This window comes from Dermacentor andersoni, chromosome 4 (genome assembly GCF_023375885.2).
Source record: "Dermacentor andersoni chromosome 4, qqDerAnde1_hic_scaffold, whole genome shotgun sequence".
NCBI classification, from domain to species: domain Eukaryota; kingdom Metazoa; phylum Arthropoda; class Arachnida; order Ixodida; family Ixodidae; genus Dermacentor; species Dermacentor andersoni.
In genome coordinates this window covers 214,239,923-214,258,612 of record NC_092817.1, presented here as the reverse complement: position 1 = coordinate 214,258,612, position 18,690 = coordinate 214,239,923, and the positions used below count along the sequence as shown (strand labels likewise).

At 46.4% G+C, this 18,690-nt stretch overlaps 1 protein-coding gene across 1 annotated transcript in view; it reads right to left on the bottom strand.

Annotated features, from left to right (window-relative positions):
* The window catches only part of LOC126538462 (DNA mismatch repair protein Msh6-like), a 463,753-nt gene that overhangs the window by 61,210 nt on the left and 383,853 nt on the right, over window positions 1-18,690 (bottom strand). Inside the window, exon 25 of the mRNA XM_050185304.3 lies at window positions 2,435-2,536. Within this exon, the coding sequence (XP_050041261.2) occupies window positions 2,435-2,536 (102 nt within the window). The remainder of the gene's footprint in view (window positions 1-2,434; window positions 2,537-18,690) is intronic.

Sequence of the window (18,690 nt, the reverse complement as noted above, 5' to 3'; positions counted from 1 at the left end):
ATGCATGCCTTTTACTGCCATTAAAGGCTGAAATCGCCACAGGCACATCCGAAAAGACCTACCAGCATGCTTATTAGGCAAATCAGCGCCTATAGACGGTGCAACCTAAAGTTTGCCTGCGGGGCACTAGCACCGAATGCTCCCCTAGCGGACCGAGACAAGTTTCAAAGGCCGTCGCTGCGCTTGCGCGCGCCTGTGTTCTGTATGGCGGGAGCGCTCGTGCACGTTGTTTTTGCGATGGCCAGTGCGACCTCATCAGCCAGGAAAGGTGGCACGTAATACTGCGGTGTTGTTGATTGCCACAGTAGCCTCGGAAACACGAAAGGTCAAACGCTGCCCGTTAAGTTCTACAGATTTCCAGAGAAGTGGTACGAGAAGGACAGATGACAAGCATGGATTACTGCAGTGCGGCGAGTGAAGCAAGTCTCATACTTTCGCATTCGCGTGCAATATCACAGCCGCTCGATGAAAACGGAATAGTGATATGCCTGTTTTCGGCGCACGGCCATTTGTTTAGTCGTGTCGCGTAGTTGAATTGCGGTGACATCCGCCGTTTGTTAGAGATAAATGCATGCGTGTTGCGCCACTAAGCTCGACGATGTGAGCTCACCGCCTATTGAAATGCAGCAACGGCGGCCGCATTTCGATCGGGGGCGAAATGTAAGAACACCCTTGTTACAGTGTGCTTTGATTTTTGTGCACGTTAAAGAACCCCCGGAAGGTAAAATTATTCCCGAGACTCCCCATTACAGCATTCCTCATAATGATTTTGTGGTTTTGGCACTTAAAACCCCCGATTTATTTGATTGCACTGTGCCTTCCCTCGCGATCAGCATGGATGAGCTCAAGAGAATTATTTCCCTTTTCCAAACGCTATAATTTAAATTACTAGTTGTGCAGGTAACAAAAGGGGCCGCACGCTACTTTTGTCTGGTAGCAGACCATATTTAAGCAAGCTGCGGTCATCGCGTGCGTCGGTAAGCGGCAGATCGGAAAGCAGCCGCTCTAGACGTGCACATTATGTTTGTTGTTTGGCCATGCTTTTTAAGTTCACAATATCCAAGCATGCTTTAAGGTAATTACCACCTTTCAACTTCCTGTTTCACTCTTCGTGCCAAAAATCTTCGTTTCCTGTAGTAGCCGGCCATCGGCACAAGCTTACTTTAGGTGCTCGCCCGACGAGGAACTTGATTTGCTTTGGTGAGTCATGTATCGCTAATGCTTGCGCTCGTGCTGCTCGTCCCAAGCCAATCCCTGGTTAACGTGGTCTCGGTTCATTTTGCGGAGCAGTCTGTACGAGCCATTTCTCATGAGCACTGAAAAGATACCCTGCTGACTAATGCAATCAATTACAATGACTTCAACATCTGCATTCAATAAGGTGTGATATACATTAAATATTTATTGCAGCATAATATAAGGCAACATGCACCTATGTAGTACTTAAATTGTTAATTTTGAGCAGATGTGTGTTTTGGCTGTTGTGCTGTAGGATTTTGTGTACTCTGGGAAGGAAACTGCTTTAGTGTTCTGGTGAAGCAACGCACTGACCAAGACAAGACGGACACACACAAGAATACATGACACTTGCTGTGCTTGTAACATTCGATTTTTACCTGGTCGGACTTTGTACCAACAGAGGTTGTGCGCCATGCCAACGATGCACATGTAAAGGCTCCCACCATGGCTCACCCATTCACAGAACACGCGAGAAATTGAATACTAGCTATTCGATTCGCGAATCAAATTATTCGAACGTCCACTATTCAATCCGAAATCCAATATTCGAGTATTTGCACACCCTTACTCTTAAAACCTTACGAAACTTTTCAATGTGCAAGAAAAAGTTGCAGAGTTAAAATGAGATATGATATAACCATGGTGCTTCGAACCTCGTCCTAACAAAGTTGCATAGGATACGAAAATACGTTCGTTACATTCTATATTCACTTAAGTAGGCAATATGAGTTTTCCCTATAAACAACATGGTCATCTGCAAAGGTCTTGTACACAATGAAAGTGAACATGGCAGATCATAAATGTGGATAGGGAGAAGTAAATGACCTCGCACTATGCTTTGAGGGACGCCTGATTTAAGAGGGCAACGTGGCGAGTCGTGTCTATTACTTTGTTTTTCATGTTATTTTTTCTATGTTTCTTCATCCACTTTCATTTCCATTAATTTATCGTTTCTTTATTTCATTTATTAAGCACAAGTAATTTCCCCTATGTTGTCCTTGGTGTCAGTGTTTGTTGGCTTTTTATGATGTGACTAATAAAAACCAGGCTCCTCGGTTAACCCACTTTTTTCTCGTGTCTATTACTCGCAACATACCAAGTGCGGCTGCATAAAAAACACTCAATCTACTTAAGCATGTCTAAATTAAGCTTGCAAGCTTAAAAAGCAAAAGTGTGCATGTGTTTGCCTTCATACCTTGCCTCCTCCTCCCAGGGACAAATCATTGGGGATGAGGGTCGCTGCGCCCAGGTGCTCGAGCAGGCAAGGATGGCGTCCCGCCTTGACCAGCAGGCACGGCTGCACACATCAAAATGTAAACGCATGCACCTGTCAGGCTATGCAGTTCCTAAAAAAAAATACAGGTAGCAGCTAAAGAGCAATACAAAAAATTGGTTGTGGAAACACGTTTAGCCTGAATATTATTTGCACAGCCCTGATAAGTGGCTTAGCTCTTTCTGTATCATGGGGAAAATAGGCGTCTTTTGCAGGTTACGCCAGATATTTTCTTCTGAAGAAACTACTGCACTCAATATTTTATGTTATACATAAGCAAAAAGAAGAATGAATGCATTTCTCATGCATAAAAGCTTTATTAATGAGATGTATGTCATAAGATACAAATTACCAAAATCAAGATTGTGGGATAAAATTGAACAAAGTTTGTAAAGACACGCTTGTATCTATTAAGAAAAAAAATGTAACACAGTTATGAGATATACAAGATGTATTGCTATCTGATAGGCACTATATCCCCAAAAACTAAAATTTTTCATTCAACACGTTTTCCACTAGAAAAATTTAAGTGCAAGCACTACAGTTTGGCTTGCCAGGTTGCGGCCGCCGATAATCCGGGCTTGCGTACATCGTCCTCGCTCTCACGGTCAAAGTCTGACAAAAAGGCAGCATCCTCAGACTCACTGCTGCTCGATCCGCCAATAAAATCAGCCGCAAACGCAGCGAAATCACGAGATCTGTTATCTTTCGAAGCATGCCTGCCACTCCCCAAGGCGGCCATTTTTGCTTTCTACTTTGACGGTCACGAAACTTTGGAGTGCATTAAAAAATTAACACCTTGCAGGAAAAAAGCGAACTGCTTAGAAAACAAAAATACAGTTCTTCTTCACGTCCCATGGCGCAGAGTGTCCGTGAGTGGTGCGTAAGGTCTTGAAAGCAGTGTTTCAAACCATCGATAGCGGGCGGCCATTTTCACTTGCTACTTTGACAATCTTGAAAACTTCGGAGTGCGTTCAAAAATCCCCGCCTGGGAGGAAAAAGCGGACTGCTTAGAAAACAAAAGAATAGTTACCCTTAATGTCCGATAGCGCAATGTCTCCGTGGGCAGCACGGAAAGTCTCGAAACTGGTGTTTCAAACCGTCGTTAGTAGTTTAACAATGCCCAATGGGCACGGTAGGGAAAGAGTTAAGAAAGAATGCATAAAAATAAAAGCACTGTAAATGCAAAATGTATAAATGACCTGCATTGCATATTTCTGCATGAAAATTTTCCAGAATTGACACCTTCCTATGTTCACGCTTCTTTGTCAAGGTTTGACATTATTTGACTCTACTTGGTTGCCAACTTTCTTGACCTCTTCCTCTATTCCACATCCACGCTTTTCAGCTACAGATACTTGTGCAGTTTAGCTGCCCATTTATTCTGATCCATGTTTTTAAGTCACAGCGATGGCCTAGCAGTAGAGCATCTGCTTCATATGCAGGAAGTACCGAGCTCAAAGCCTGCTGCTGCCAGAAACCGTCTGGCTTTTTCTAATGGGTGGAGATGTTTCCTGGCCTAGTGATTGGCTCTCGGCCCAAGTGGGGGCTCACATCTCGAAAGGGGACCCAGGAGAGATTTACGAGTTGTCCCTAGGCACTTCTTGTCTAACCCCAGACAGCCTCGTTGAAGAGCATCTGCCGCGGCGGCTGTGTGAGGGTAGTGCTGCCACCAGGTACCTACCAACAAAATAGGCACAAGCACGCTCCCAGCCTGGTGCTCAGCCATTATGGGACCTCGGCGCTTGGAAAGAGGTGTTTGTCGACAACCCGAAGGCATTCCCACCTCAATAGGTGCATTTGGGGCACCACATAGGAAATGGCTGCCATGGAAGTGGCCCAAACATCTCTTTTTATGGGGGGGGGGGGCTCACGGCAGTTGCGATGGAAATTTAGGGTGCAGGCTCCTTGCCTAAGTGTATCCCCCTGAAGGAAGCCAAACGCCAGGTCGGGGTACACTTGTGTCCATTTGAACCAGTGGGTGCCCAGCAGCGGTGACAATTGAACCCATAACCTCTCGCAGACAACTGCGCCTGTGGCTGCCTTGCAGGTGCACGAGCAGTTGAACCATATATTAACTCGTTCACTCAATATATTTTCCAGTTGAAAGTCAGCCCTTATGTTGTGTCCACGTCTTCCTTCGTTTTCAGTGCACTGTTGCTTATTTGCCATGGATCAATACCAACTTGCCCAGTTTTCTATCTTTTTCATGGGTCAGTGCTGAACACATTTCATTTGTGTTCGCACGGTTACATGTGAGTGGGGACAGGCTCGGATGTTCTGCAAGCTGAAAGCCAACTTCAAAACTAACAGCATGTTTGTGCGTAGCATCGGCGGTCACCGACACAGGAGCCAGAGGGGAAGGGGCGAGAATGAAGGGATGAACCTGCCTCAAGGGATCGAAGAACTGAGCGTCACACAAGAAGAGACATGCGGGCTTTATCAGGCAGTTCAAAAGCAACGACAAGAAATTAGTTCCGAAACCTGACAACAGTCCACCTGGCTCGTTCCCTACGTATGACGATCGGCCATATAAGGGCTTTTTGATTTTAACAGACACAGGGCCAGGCATGTTCATGTGTGATTTACGGCACAAGTTCAATGATAGCGGCACGGCGTGCATCTAGTTTGCTTCTATAGTGCGTCTATTTGTACCTTACCTTGAATAAAAACACGCAACAAGTACTTTGATGCGTGCAAGGTGCACCGGGTGACACAGGTTTTTATGGTTAGCGTTGAGATCAGCATATCAGCACGAGTGACTTGCAACGTTTGTGGGCGAAAAGCAAGTTAATTTTTGTGCATTCAACAGGGCCTTGGAGAAGCAAATCGGTAAGTTCCCCCTTCTTGCTATCGCAGGAAACTGTCTGAGGCGTGCGGTGATCTCAGACAAACTTTAGACAGGCATATGTTATATTGCGAACTATTGATATACAGCCAAACCCGTTTATAAGGAACTTGATAGTTCCGTGAAAAGTGGCTGTTGTGGTAGTTGGTTTTATAAATGGACTCGGCCTTGAAAACGCTCAAAAAGTGACTGCACTGAAGCTGGCATCAGCAGTTGCAATTCGGCAGCACTTTGGTCCCAAAATCATATCTGCAGTTGTTTTTGTTCCCAGTGGGTTTCCGCGTCTAGCTGCAAACTTTCGTGAGAGACGTCCATCTAAAAAGAAAGAAAGAAAGAAAAGACTCACCATGCCGGCCCTGCAAAAGTGGATGTCTCGTGAAGCTGTTGCAAAAGCACCGCTACAAATACTGAGGGGGTATGCAATGCTTTAACGATGGTTCGGATGCTTCCTTTCAGCTTGTTTATGGAAATATATGCTGTTCTGTGTGTTGTATGGGCGATTTCAATGAATGTATGCACTGTTCGCTTCACTCTGGTGAGCGATTGTAGCCTCTGCATTACGAGGTGGATGAACCATTGCATTTTTGCTTGCCTAGGGGGTTATGAGCCATTGCTGATGATCATTTTTGTTCACGGACGGACACGAAAAATGTGACCACCAAGAGGCTAACAGCTTCACTATAAAACGAAATGTGGTGTCATATAGCTCTTTCAAAACGGTGCCTGGTTTCGATCACCCGTCATTTCCAAACTGCAAGCGCAGCCACCAATTTTTGTTCGAGAGCTTGTGTTATATTTTACTGACAGTGGGACATGACCATATTCTGCATAGGAGATAAAAGCATTATGGTTAGTCTGAACACAAACTTTGGAAACCATTAAGGCAGAAAGCTGGGCTAGTTGGTGTGTCATCATTGATCAAAAGACTAGCGCAAATAACAGGGACACAGACAGAGAAGACGACAGAACGGCATGCCACCATCCAGTTCAGCATGCCACCATCCTGCAAAGGTCTCGGACATCGTAGTCTCGGCATAATACAAGAGCCGTTAAATAATGTTATCTATGTTACTTGAGGTGAAAAATATGCAATGTTCGACAGGTGGAACTTCACCACAAACTGTTAACAGCAATCGGCAATGAGTAAATGAAGCGTCGCTGAACCGAGATCTCCTGATAACGACATAGTAACCACCGACCCTTTGCAACATTGTGTGGCGGCAGCGCGCCAACTCGAGCCTAGTGAATATTGACAGCAACGACAGGAATACTTAAGCGGCTGTTGTTCCCATAGAGGAAAGACAAATGGTCGTTCCAAATCATCGAAATAGGCACAATGCACATCATGCTGCACGGACAATTGCACAAAAATGAGAGTGCCGCCGTCGTGGCATCCGATATCGCACTGGCGCATGCCATGCGCCATGCCATTCGTACTGTACGCCTTCTTCCCCAACCTGGAGATGTGCCTAAAAGCGAGTGATCTTCTTCATGACTCCCGAAATCAGTGCATGGCAGTCGCTCGCTCATCTTGAAGCCTGTGTGATTGTCACGGTTTGACTGGAGCGGGGCGCACACTGCTGCATGCCCAGTTTAATCGCGCTTCCATGCTTCTGTAATTCGCCTGCGCCTTCTTTTTACCGTGAGTGTGTTCGAAGTGTCCAGTGTAATGGTGCGGCGATTTAACCCTTTAAAGGTTTTTGCCGTACATGTACGGCGGCGGTTTTCTGTCCCGCAAGGTCTTTGCCGTACGGGTACGGTTTCGACCCTCCGTTTGAAATTTCACGCCATAACGACGATGCGTGCTCACTGGGAGGTGCTGCCACCTCTTAGGACTTACAAGAAGCGTTGAAATTTGTGCTACTTTGTTGGGGAGATAAACAGAACTGATTTCTAGCTTCAGCGTGTCGCGCAGACTGCGGCAACACCCCTTTTGCGGTTTCGGTTTCGCCGCGTGATCGCAACGAAGGCGCGCCAAACGTCCTTTTTCTCTTTGTCGGCACTCTCTTGCAGAGGCGGTGGAAGTTGATTTCTATCTTGATTGGCGCTGATCTTAGCTTGCTTATAACTGCCGCTTGCAAGGTATTCTCACTCTCAGCGACAACGCGCTTCCGCGGTTTCGGTTCCGCCGTGTGATCGCAACAGAGGCGCGTGAAACATAATTTTTCTCTTTGTTGGCACGCTATCGCAGGGGCGGCTGAAGTTGATTTCTATCTTGATTGGCGCTGCTCTTAGCTTATTTATCACCGCCGCTCATGAGGTATTCTAGCTAACTGCGGCAAGATGCTTACGCGAGAGCGTGCCTCAGACCTCTGCCCAAGGCAGCCGCACGCAGAGAAGATATCATGTGTGCGCCAACACAACTCGTCGCTCCAAGAGAAGAAGATACACGCATTTTAGGTGTGCAGACTGCGATAAGGCACTGTGCGGAGACCCGTGTTTCAAGGAGTACCACACTCTGAAATACTATTGAACATTTTGCAGTTCTGAGTGATGCCGACCCCAAAATACTGTTCCTAATTTTTTTTTTACTATTTATTCCCGATTTTATAGCTCTTGTACATTTGAGATCCACAATAAAGTAATTTGACCACCTGGGAAAGTTTTTTTCAAAATAATCCGACCCTCAAAGGGTTAAAAATGATTTTTTACATCTGGAAGCAGTTTCAATAGGCAGGGTCAGATAATCATAAATGCACTGAAATGTGGTCGTTATAACTGGGTTCGACTGTGTTGAACTATTTTGCAATCCCATTCGTGTTCGATATATTTGGGATCGACTGTAATACCACTCTATTTAAGAGTAATGAACACACCTTCTCAGTCAACCTTAGAGTTTTGAAGATCTGCAGTGAGGCTTTACCAGTACGGCAGGTAAAGAACATTTAAGATTATTATTTTTTTTTCGCCCTGCTTTGAAATAAAATAAAAGTTTTCAATTTATTTTCTAGCTGTTCCTTTGCTTATACAGTCGCCGACTGATTTTTCGGACTGCGAAAATTCGGACATGCTCGATTATTTGGTCTGCTTTGCGGCACCGCCATTCTCCCCATAGACCATAATGTGTAACAACTGTTGAAAGTTTGGACACCTTGCAACCGCTCGTCTGATTTTTCGGACACTCCTTGAGCCAACTCAATTGAGAGCACCATGCACCGACTCCGACCGGTGCATGGTTAGACTTGCTGAACACCATTTTTGTTTTGAATGGAGCCTCCTTCCTGCCCCACGAAGTGGCGCTACTGCAAATCCCCACTCATCATCATTTCTGCCTAGTTCGTAGCTGCTAGCTACAGCAGTTCCGGTCTCAACTTAGTAAGCCATGTCAAGACAATCTAGCAGCTGATTTGTTTCTTTCTTCGTGCATGACGCTGCGAGCAGGCCACCCTTTTTGTTTGTGCGACTGGTGTCGGCGTGACGGCGCGGTGATGTTTGCTTTGTGTGCTGTGTCGAGGTTGCGGTGATGCAACGCGGCATACGGAAAAATCGCATCAATTGTCTAATGGAACCGACAGTGCCCGTGCAGACAGCGCTGGGGAATGCCGGCAAGCGGGTGCCGGGAGGCCTAGGATTTGTCGCCTTTCGATGTGCTCCCTACTGACGCCGAAAATGTTCTGCCGAGACTTGCGCAGTGGTTGCACTGCGATTCCGGACACTGTCTCATTTGACAGTTTCAGAGGTGCTGATACTGCTGTACTGACATGCGCAAAACTCAATGACGGCGAGATCATTCGTCAGCATTCCGCTGCGCTGCCGGACGATGACTCTGAGTCGGAAGTTATGACGCACCATGTGCTACGCTGCCGTCACATGCGGAGCGTGTACAAGAAGTGACTGTGCTGTCGGCCACCTATAGTGACCGTACGACCCTCCCCGAGATTTAGGCTTATCTGATTGTGCCTAAACAGAACAGTGTGCAACGGCGCATTCACGATTTCTTCAAGCCTACTGCCGCGCCCAAATAAGTGCGTGGAAATAATGTATTTCTTTTTTTTTTTTTCCTTAATCTGCTTTTTCGGACACCTGTTTATTCGGAGATTTTCGAAGTCCCCGTGAAGTCCGAATAAACGGTCGGCGACTGTATGCTTGTTTGAACCAATGAAAATAATTGATATTGTCGGGTAGCTTTTGCAGACAGTACTTGGTTGCAAAAGAGAATGATGATTCATGCACGTCGACGTCAGTACATGAAGCTGTCGTGCAATCTTCTGTGTTTTCGCCTGGCACCAGCTGTTAGTACATGAGCACATGTTCCGCCAGTGCTCTTGCTCTGTGAGGTGTATGGCAATGCAGTTTATGGCAGGGCAAGTATGCCAATGCTGGCATAGCCATTCGCACGATGTGGTGTAAAGACTTTGTAGCTGAGCTAGATGGTTGCCGACAAGCTCTGGTAGCTTTCGATTGCGACCCGACCCAAACTGTAATTGGACTTACTACTACGGTAGGCTGTATACGTCAAGCTGCAACCATTGCAATTGACCTGCTCATTACGGTGCAGCACTTTTTCGTGTACAGAGAGGGCTTTGTTCGGGCTGCTAGTCATCACAATCAGTCACCATCGATCGTTGTCCTCTGTTCACTACATAAGCACTGGCCTTGAATTTTGATACAACAGTACTCGCCTGCCTGCTCTTGCAACCACTCCAAATGGCCACTCCTATAAAACCTCCATAAAGCCGAATGACAGCCGAATGACATACGGCCTCCCATACCACAGCCACATCAAGAGCAAAATCCAACAGGCAAATTCGATAATGCACAAGGCATACAAAACTGTGCCCCAACTACCCCAAAACACCAACCGAAAACCTCCTAGCCCGCCCTTGGACTGCAGAACACGTTCACAGAACTAAAAGAAGCACAACTCACGGCCCAAATGTACAGACTACAGCAGACAGCCAGAGGTCAAGCTCAACTCCAGAGATTCGGCTATGTTGAGCAGATACAGGAAATCTTGAGGGCCGAAGCTATCCCCGACGAGCACCACAGCAACCTTAATATAGCACCAATTCCAAGGAACATGGACCCCAATTTCCATGAAGGTCGCAGGGAGACAAGGGCCGAATAGCTCCAGAAAAGTTACGCTCCCCAAAAGACAACGGTGTATGTGGACGCAGCCATATACACCAGACAAAGGGGAAGCAAGAATGCAGTAGCAACGAGGGTTGCCTCGGTGCTACGAGAGAGAAACAGTGTTTCGCGACAAGACTGCACGGTAGTCGAGGCTGAAGTGCCCGTTGCTCTAGCAGCAGCGGAGGGCTATCGGATCGGACAGTTGCTATAATGATACTCTTGGACTTGCCTGCCCCAACTATTTGCATGGCAGAATCAGTCACCGAGCACTCTGCATACTCTGCTCAATAGACTGTGAAACACAACAACAAGCAGGCACTGAACCCCATGAAGCGACCGAACACAAGATCGTATGGGTACTGGGACATACGGGGGTGCCAGGGAACCAAGAGGCGACAGGATAGCTCGAGAGTACAGTAATAATCGAGCATAGAATGTTGACAGCCTCGAGGAACCCACGCCTGTATCCCGCGAGTACTCGGCCATTTTAGACCATTATAGAGGCAGCAGGAAGCGGTATCCCCCGCCGCACAAGTCCTTTAGCTGTGAAGAAGCTGTCGCATGGAGACAACTAGAAACAGGGTAGTATGCTAACCTTAACATGCTAAGTAAAATGCACCCCACACTATATAAGGACAAACAGCCACAGTGCAATGAGAAACCCACATTATACCACATAACATGGGCATGTCATCAAACCGACATAGTTTCAATCATATTACACCCAAGTGCAGAGCAGCAGTGCAGCAGAGTAACTGCTGTCCAGCGACCGCTGCGAAGACCAGCTAGGTCTAGTGCGGCGTGCATGACAGACAGCCGAGGCCAGCGGAGCCCTGGACTGAGGGCAGCTGACCATTGCGATAGAGGACGAACGAAGCAGTGGATGAAGACCTCCGGGGAAGACACAAGGAGGAAGACTCCCCTGAAGAATCTGCCCCAGCTGCAGAAAAACACAATTACTAGAGCTTAAAAAAGTTTTCGCCCACTCCACGGTGTTTTCCACGTTACCACTTCATGATTTGAAACTGACCAGTAAGCTTTCCATAGCGCCTAAAAGAAAAGAAAATATTTAACATAAAAATTGATTGTCAGTCCCTTTAATGTGTTGTTCGTAGTAATGAGGTTTCACTTTACAATGTTCCGGGGGGTTGTGTATACAATTCCTTAATCCTGCAGGATGGTTTAGCCTGGCTTTTGTTTGAATGGCCGATTAATTAAAGCTGCGTTCTTAAGCTCCATTAAACAAAAGAAAAGAAAAGAAAGCAGAAGACAAAGTTGTGCATCTTGTGACACGTATTGCTTCATGTGGATGTAAGCCACAAATAGGTGATAGGGTATTCTTGGCAGAAGCATGAAAGGAATGGCACGTTTGGTTTTCGAGCATTATTTATAATAGGAATAAGAACTAGTGAACCTTCACTTTCCCTGTTTCCAGGCGAAGTCAGCTTTTACGAGTTGTGGCTGTAATTAGTGTGCTATAACATAACACGGTGAAGTAGGTGGTTTTAATGACGTATCGAGCATGGGCAGCGATTGTGTGTGTAAGTGGGTACCAACATGGCTAATAAACAGTTCGTAGTGAGCGCTGGTGTGAAAGAGGAGGTTCTTTCTGTATCCTTGCCGCGAAGGACGTGACAACAGCAAGATAGCCAGAGCAAGAAGAACGCAGGTTTATTGGGATGTGTTGCTTTTATAGCCGACCAAGTGATAATGGGCCGACTACAGCGTGCATGTCAGGAGCATACTTTCGTGTGAACAAACAAAACAGACTGTATTGACAGATTATAATGCAATTTGATTAAATGCCTCGTCATAGGGAAGGCGTTGCGGGGGCCTACTGTTCCGAGACGATCTTCTCTGAGCTGGCGTATGCAAAGAATCCGGTGTTGACCTTTCTTCTGTGTTGGTTGTCCACTGTTGTGTCCCATCAGTCATTCGCGATGATTCCGAGGCCTGCGATGTTGGCCCAGCCGAAGAATGCATTGCAGGTATCTGAGGGTTGTCGACAGGTGTGCTCGCTTCGGTCCTGTCGTCACCGTCTTCACCGCTCGTTTCAGAATACGGCTCGTCCGTTTGTATGAGGTGCTTGCGGTTGCGCTGCAGAACTCGCCCATCTTCAGTTACCAGCTGGTAGGACCTTGGAGCTTGCGTGCCTCTTGCACTCTCTCTACGGGACCAAGTTCTCGTTCCTCGCAGCCTTCCTACTTCCCCTCAAGAAAGCCTCGGCAAAGGTTTGCCTCGTGTGTACTGGCAATGCTTCTTCACCTCAGTGCAGGGTACATTATGGAAGTCTAGAAGATTGGCTTGAAGGTGCCTCCCTTGCAACAGTTCACCAGGGCATCGCCTGTCCTCGAAAGGAGCTGAGCAATAAGCCAGTAGTCCTTGCCAGTAGTCGTCCCCTGACTCCTGGGATTTTTTCAAGATGCGTTTGACGATCTGTACACTTTTTTCAAGACAAAATACACTGTACTGATGGGTGACTTCAATGCCAAGGTAGGCAAGAAACAGACCGGAGACAAGGCAGTGGGGGAATATGGCATAGGCACAAGGAATAGCAGGGGAGAGTTATTAGTAGACTTTGCAGAACAGAATAAGATGCGGATAATGAATACCTTCTTCCGCAAGCGAAAGTGGACGTGGAGGAGCCCGAATGAGAAGACTAGAAATGAAATAGACTTTTTACTCTGCGCTAACCCTGGCATCATACAAGATGTGGACGTGCTCCGCAAGGTGCGCTGCACTGACCATAGGATGGTAAGGACTCGAATTAGCCTAGACTTGAGGAGGGAACGGAAGAAACTGGTACATAAGAAGCCGATCAATGAGTTAGCAGTAAGAGGAAAAATAGAGGAATTCAAGATCAAGCTAGAAAACAGATATTCGGCCTTAACTCACGAAGAGGACCTTAGTGTTGAAGCAATGAATGACAATCTTATGGGCACCATTAAGGAGTGTGCAATAGAAGTCGCTGGTAACTCCGTTAGACAGCCTGCCAGTAAGCTATCACAGGAGACGAAAGATCTGATCAAGAAACGCCAATGTATGAAAGCCTCAAACCCTTCAGCTCGAATAGAACTGGCAGGACTTTCCAATTTAATCAACAAGCGTAAGACAGCTGACATAAGGAAGTATAATATGGATAGAATTGAACATGCTCTCAGGAATGGAGGAAGCCTAAAAGAAGTGCAGAAGAAACTAGGAATAGGCAAGAATCAGATGTATGTGTTAACCCTTTCGCTGTCGGGCCTTTCTGGCCGTGACGCACCCCCAGTGTCGGCTTGGTTTCAGGGAACGAGCATAACAGGGAATGAACGTACCAACTTATTTTTGATTATGATTGGTATACAAATAACATAGTCAATGCAATATGCACATTTCAGTGTTCTGCAGCTGTTGTTAGTAAGCATCATCATCATCATCAGCTTGACTATAAAATCCGTTCAACATCCGAATCTGACGATGCGGAACCCTCTTCCTCGCATGCGACTCTGTCCGAGTCCGAATCCGAGCTCGGCTCGTATTCTGAATCGGAATTGAGCCACCGCTCCAATGAGCAGACGAAGGTCCCGCGCGCCGAGCCATCCGAAAGTAACCGCGCGCAGGGAGGATGCGCTTTCAGTCGCCCGCACAACGGAGAGAAATGGGACGTTGCGTGATCAAAAAGACAGAGGGAGATGGAAAAAGGCTAAAACAAAGTTCGAAGAGCTTTACGTTTACTGCTGCAAGTCGGAAGCGAGGGTGCGGCGAGAGAGCGAAAGCAGCAATCGAGTCACCCTTTTTGGAGAGGCAACGGCACGTGCGCCTGAACTTGACGCGGCGTAGCAGACACACCAACAGAAGAAAAATAAAAACCTTCAAACCAGCGGAGATTACAGAACAACCCTTGAACCCATAGCCACACGCGCGCGACGCATGATCCAGCGAACGCAGAGCCACCGCGCCACTCAGCAAAGAGAAAGTGGGGAGTGGCAGTCGCACCGTACTCTTCAATACATGGGTTAACACAGGTCGGGGAGAATATACGAACTTGTAGAAAGAGTCAACAGATGGCGTGGCCAGTTCAGGAGCGCCAGCTTTGCGCGCAGGCGCGAAATTTTGAACGCACGATAGAGAACGTACCGGTACGTCAGTGACCCTGTGGGAGGGGAAGCGCGATGACGTACCGGTACGTCCGTAACAGTGAAAGGGTTAAGAGACAAAGCTGGCAATATCATTACTAATATGGATGAAATCGTTCAAGCGGCTGAGGAGTTCTATAGAGATTTATACAGTACTAGTGGCACCCACGACGATAATGAAAGAGAGAATAGTCTAGAGGAATTCGAAATCCCACAAGTAACGCCGGAAGCAGTAAAGAAAGCCTTGGGAGCTATGCAAAGGGGGAAGGCAGCTGGGGAGGATCAGGTAACAGCAGATTTGTTGAAGGATGGTGGGCAGATTGTTCTAGAAAAACTGGCCATCCTGTATACGCAATGCCTCATGACTTCGAGCGTACCGGAATCTTGGAAAAACGCTAACATAATTCTAATCCATAAGAAAGGGGACGCCAAAGACTTGAAAAATTATAGACCGATCAGCATACTGTCCGTTGCCTACAAAGTATTAATTAAGGTAATTGCAAATAGAATCGGGAACACCTTAGACTTCCGTCAACCAAAGGACCAGGCAGGATTCCATAAAGGCTACTCAACAATAGACCATATTCACACTATCAATCAAGTGACAGAGAAATGTACGGAATATAACCAACCCATATATATATAGCTTTAATTTATTACGAGAAAGCGTTTGATTCTGTCGAAACCTCAGCAGTCATGGAGCCACTGTGGAATCAGGGTGTAGACGAGCCGTATGTAAAAATACTGAAAGATATCTATAGCGGCTCCACAGCCACCGTAGTCTTCCATAAAGAAAGCAACACAATTTCAATAAAGAAAGGCGTCAGGCAGGGAAATACCATCTCTCCAATGCTATTCACAGCGTGTTTACAGGAGGTATTCTGAGACTTGGATTGGGAAGAATTGGGGATAAGGATTAATGGAGAATACCTTAGTAACTTGCGATTCTCTGATGATATTGCCCTGCTTAGTAACTCAGGGGACCAATTGCAATGCATGATGTAAAGAAAGAATGTAGTGTTAAACATCCGTGCAAGAACCATTTTGTTCATTGCGCAAAGAACGTAGTTTATCAGATCCCTATGACATGTGGTCATGTGTATGTAGGGCAGACTGCGAGATGCATTAACACGAGGTTAAGGGAACACTTGTCCAGTCTGAAAGGTCGCCCCAGTACACATTTGGCAATGCATTGCCAAGAACATGATTGCTCACATTGTCTTAGTAGCACCGACATTTTGTATAGGCATAGGAATCAAACCGCGAGGGAAATTGTGGAAGCACACTGGATAGAAAAACAAAAAGAAATATGCATCAGCCATCCTTCCGTTTCTTTGCTGGATAAAGAAAATTCACTTCTATCATCACATCTTTAACGCATTTTATCATTAGTGGTTGTTTCATGCACTTTACTGTTTTTATGTTGACTGGGTGGATTTGGTCCACGTCTTTTTATCACAAGTGTTATATGTACTACAGACATGCTTTCTTTACTTGATCGCGCAGATCTGTGTTTACTATATGCGCTATAGGCGTGCTCTGTTGACTAGATCGCGCAGATCTGTGGGTATTTAAGCAGGTGGTTATTCAAAAAAGAAAAAAGAAAAAACCACTTGCTAGAAAGCGCTTGTCCTTCTGTTTCTTCTATTCTACGTCCCTGTTTGTTTGCGCACAAGTTTTAAGATGAATCTGTTCCAACTAGGCCGACTCGCAGTCATGCTCACTGACCTGGAGAGGCAAAGCCGAAGGGTGGGTCTAAAAATTAATCTGCAGAAAACTAAAGTAATGTTTAACGGTCTCGGAAGAGAGCAGCAGTTTACGATAGCTAGCGAGGCACTGGAAGTGGTAAGGGAATACATGTGCTTAGGACAGGTAGTGACCGCGGATCCGGATCATGAGATTGAAATAATCCGAAGAATAAGAATGGGCTGGGGTGCGTTTGGCAGGCATTCTCAGATCATAAACAGCAGGTTGCCACTATCCCTCAAGAGAAAAGTATATAACAGCTGTGTCTTACCAGTACTCACACACGGGGCAGAAACCTGGAGGCTTACGAAAAGGGTTCTGCTTAAATTGAGGACAACGCAGCGAGCTGTGGAAAGAAGAATGATGGGTGTAATGTTAAGGGATACGAAAAGAGCAGATTGGGTGAGAAACAAACGCAAGTTCATGACATCTTAGTCGAAATCAAGAAAAAGAAATGGCCATGGGCAGGACATGTAATGAGGTGGGAAGATAACTTGTGGTCATTAAGGGTTACGGACTGGATTCCAAGGGAAGGGAAGCGTAGCAGGGGGCGGCAGAAAGTTAAATGGGCGGATGAGATTAAGAAGTTTTCTGGGATAACATGGCCACAATTGGTACATGACCGGAGTAGTTGGAGAAATATGGGAGAGGCCTTTGCCCTGCAGTGGGAGTAACCAGGCTGATGATGATGATGACACTTTTTTCTGCCAGGCCATTTGACTGCGGGTGATGAGGACTAGAAGTTACATGTGTAAAATCATAGTTTCATGCAAACATGGCGAAGACATAACTCGAAAACCGAGGTCCATTGTCCGTGCAAACTTCTAACGGGATGCCATACGTTGCGAAAATAGTGCCGAGTGCATCAATTGTGGTCCTTGAGGTAGTGTCCTGGAGTTGCTGGACCTCTGGACAGTTTGAGAATGCATGATACGCGACAAGGTAGGAGTCTCCAGCAAAGAAAAATAAGTCCACTCCAACCCTGCACCACAGGCATCTGGGAACCAACCACATCAGTAGAGGTTCTTTCGCTTGCGTATACGCATATTTTTGACAGGTTGAACAGCTTGCATGTAGCGCTACAATTTCACTGTTAAGGCCTAGTCAAAAAACAAGGCAGCGTGCCCTCTCCTTACACTTTTGAACCCCAAGATGTCCTGCATGAATTCTGGACAAAATCTTCTTTCGCATGCTCTGGGGTACGATTACTTTGGAGCCTTTAAAAAGTATCCCATTTAGAACCGATAGTTCTTGTGCAAAAGGCTTGAGTTCACCTTTAATGGTTTGGCTCCTTGACACACATTCCACCACTACCTGCAGGTAGTTGTCACATGCAGTTTCTGTCCGTAATTCGCCTTCTGTCGTTGGCGTCACCATGTAACCTAGGGACTGCACTGCATGAATTTCCACGTCATCCATGTTCGTGTCTTGTCTGCTGCAGTCAGCAGCTGCGGATCATGATAACATATCAGTCAGAACCAGGTTCTTTCCCGGAATGCAATGCGAAAAAAAGTCATACTTAAACAGGCGAAGAAAAAACCTTTGCAGTCGGGACGGCATGTCACCAATTGCTTTTTCCGCTATCGACAAGAGTGGCTTGTGGTCAGTTTCTATGAGTAGCTTTCACCCGTAGACAAATTGATGAAATTTTTTGCATCCGAAGCAAATGCTAATGGCCTCCTTTTCAATCTAAGTGTATCTCTGCTCTGCCTGTGTTAGAACGCGTAATGCGTATGCTACGGGTCACCCTTCATTGCTTTGACTTCGCAGTAGACCTACTCCTACCGTGACCTGCTGCGACCTGCTCCTACCGTCCCGTGAAGCGTTGCATGAAATCTTGGTTTCCTTTTGAGCATCAAAAATAGCGAGCTCGGTAGTTGTGGCCAAATCTTGTGTTATGCTCTTCCACTCTCTAGCGTGGTGTTCCACTGAAAATCTGAGCGACACTTGATCAGATCCCTCAACAACGCTGTTCCTTCAAACAGATGCGGCATAAATTCTCCGAAGTAGCTTAGCACTCCAAGCAAGCGTTGAACATCGGGCTTGCTTGTTGGTTGCGGCATTTCAATCATGCTTTTAACAAGCTGTGGGTTTGGTAATACACCATTTGAGGTTATTATGTCACCAAGAAACTTGATTTCTGTCACGGCAACCTTGTATTTTTGTGCATTAAATGTCAGGCCAGTTTTTTCGGTGGCTTTCAGGACAGCTACAGGGCGCTCGTCGTGCTCTCGCCGCGTTGTACCCCACACCAAAATGTCATCCATGTATACTAGTACACCTGGTAGCCCATCTAGAACTTGAGTCATCGTTGAAAACACTTCTGGTGCAGACGATATTACAAACGGTAGACGCAAAAGCCGGTATCCTCCAAAAGGCGGCGAGGAAGTACA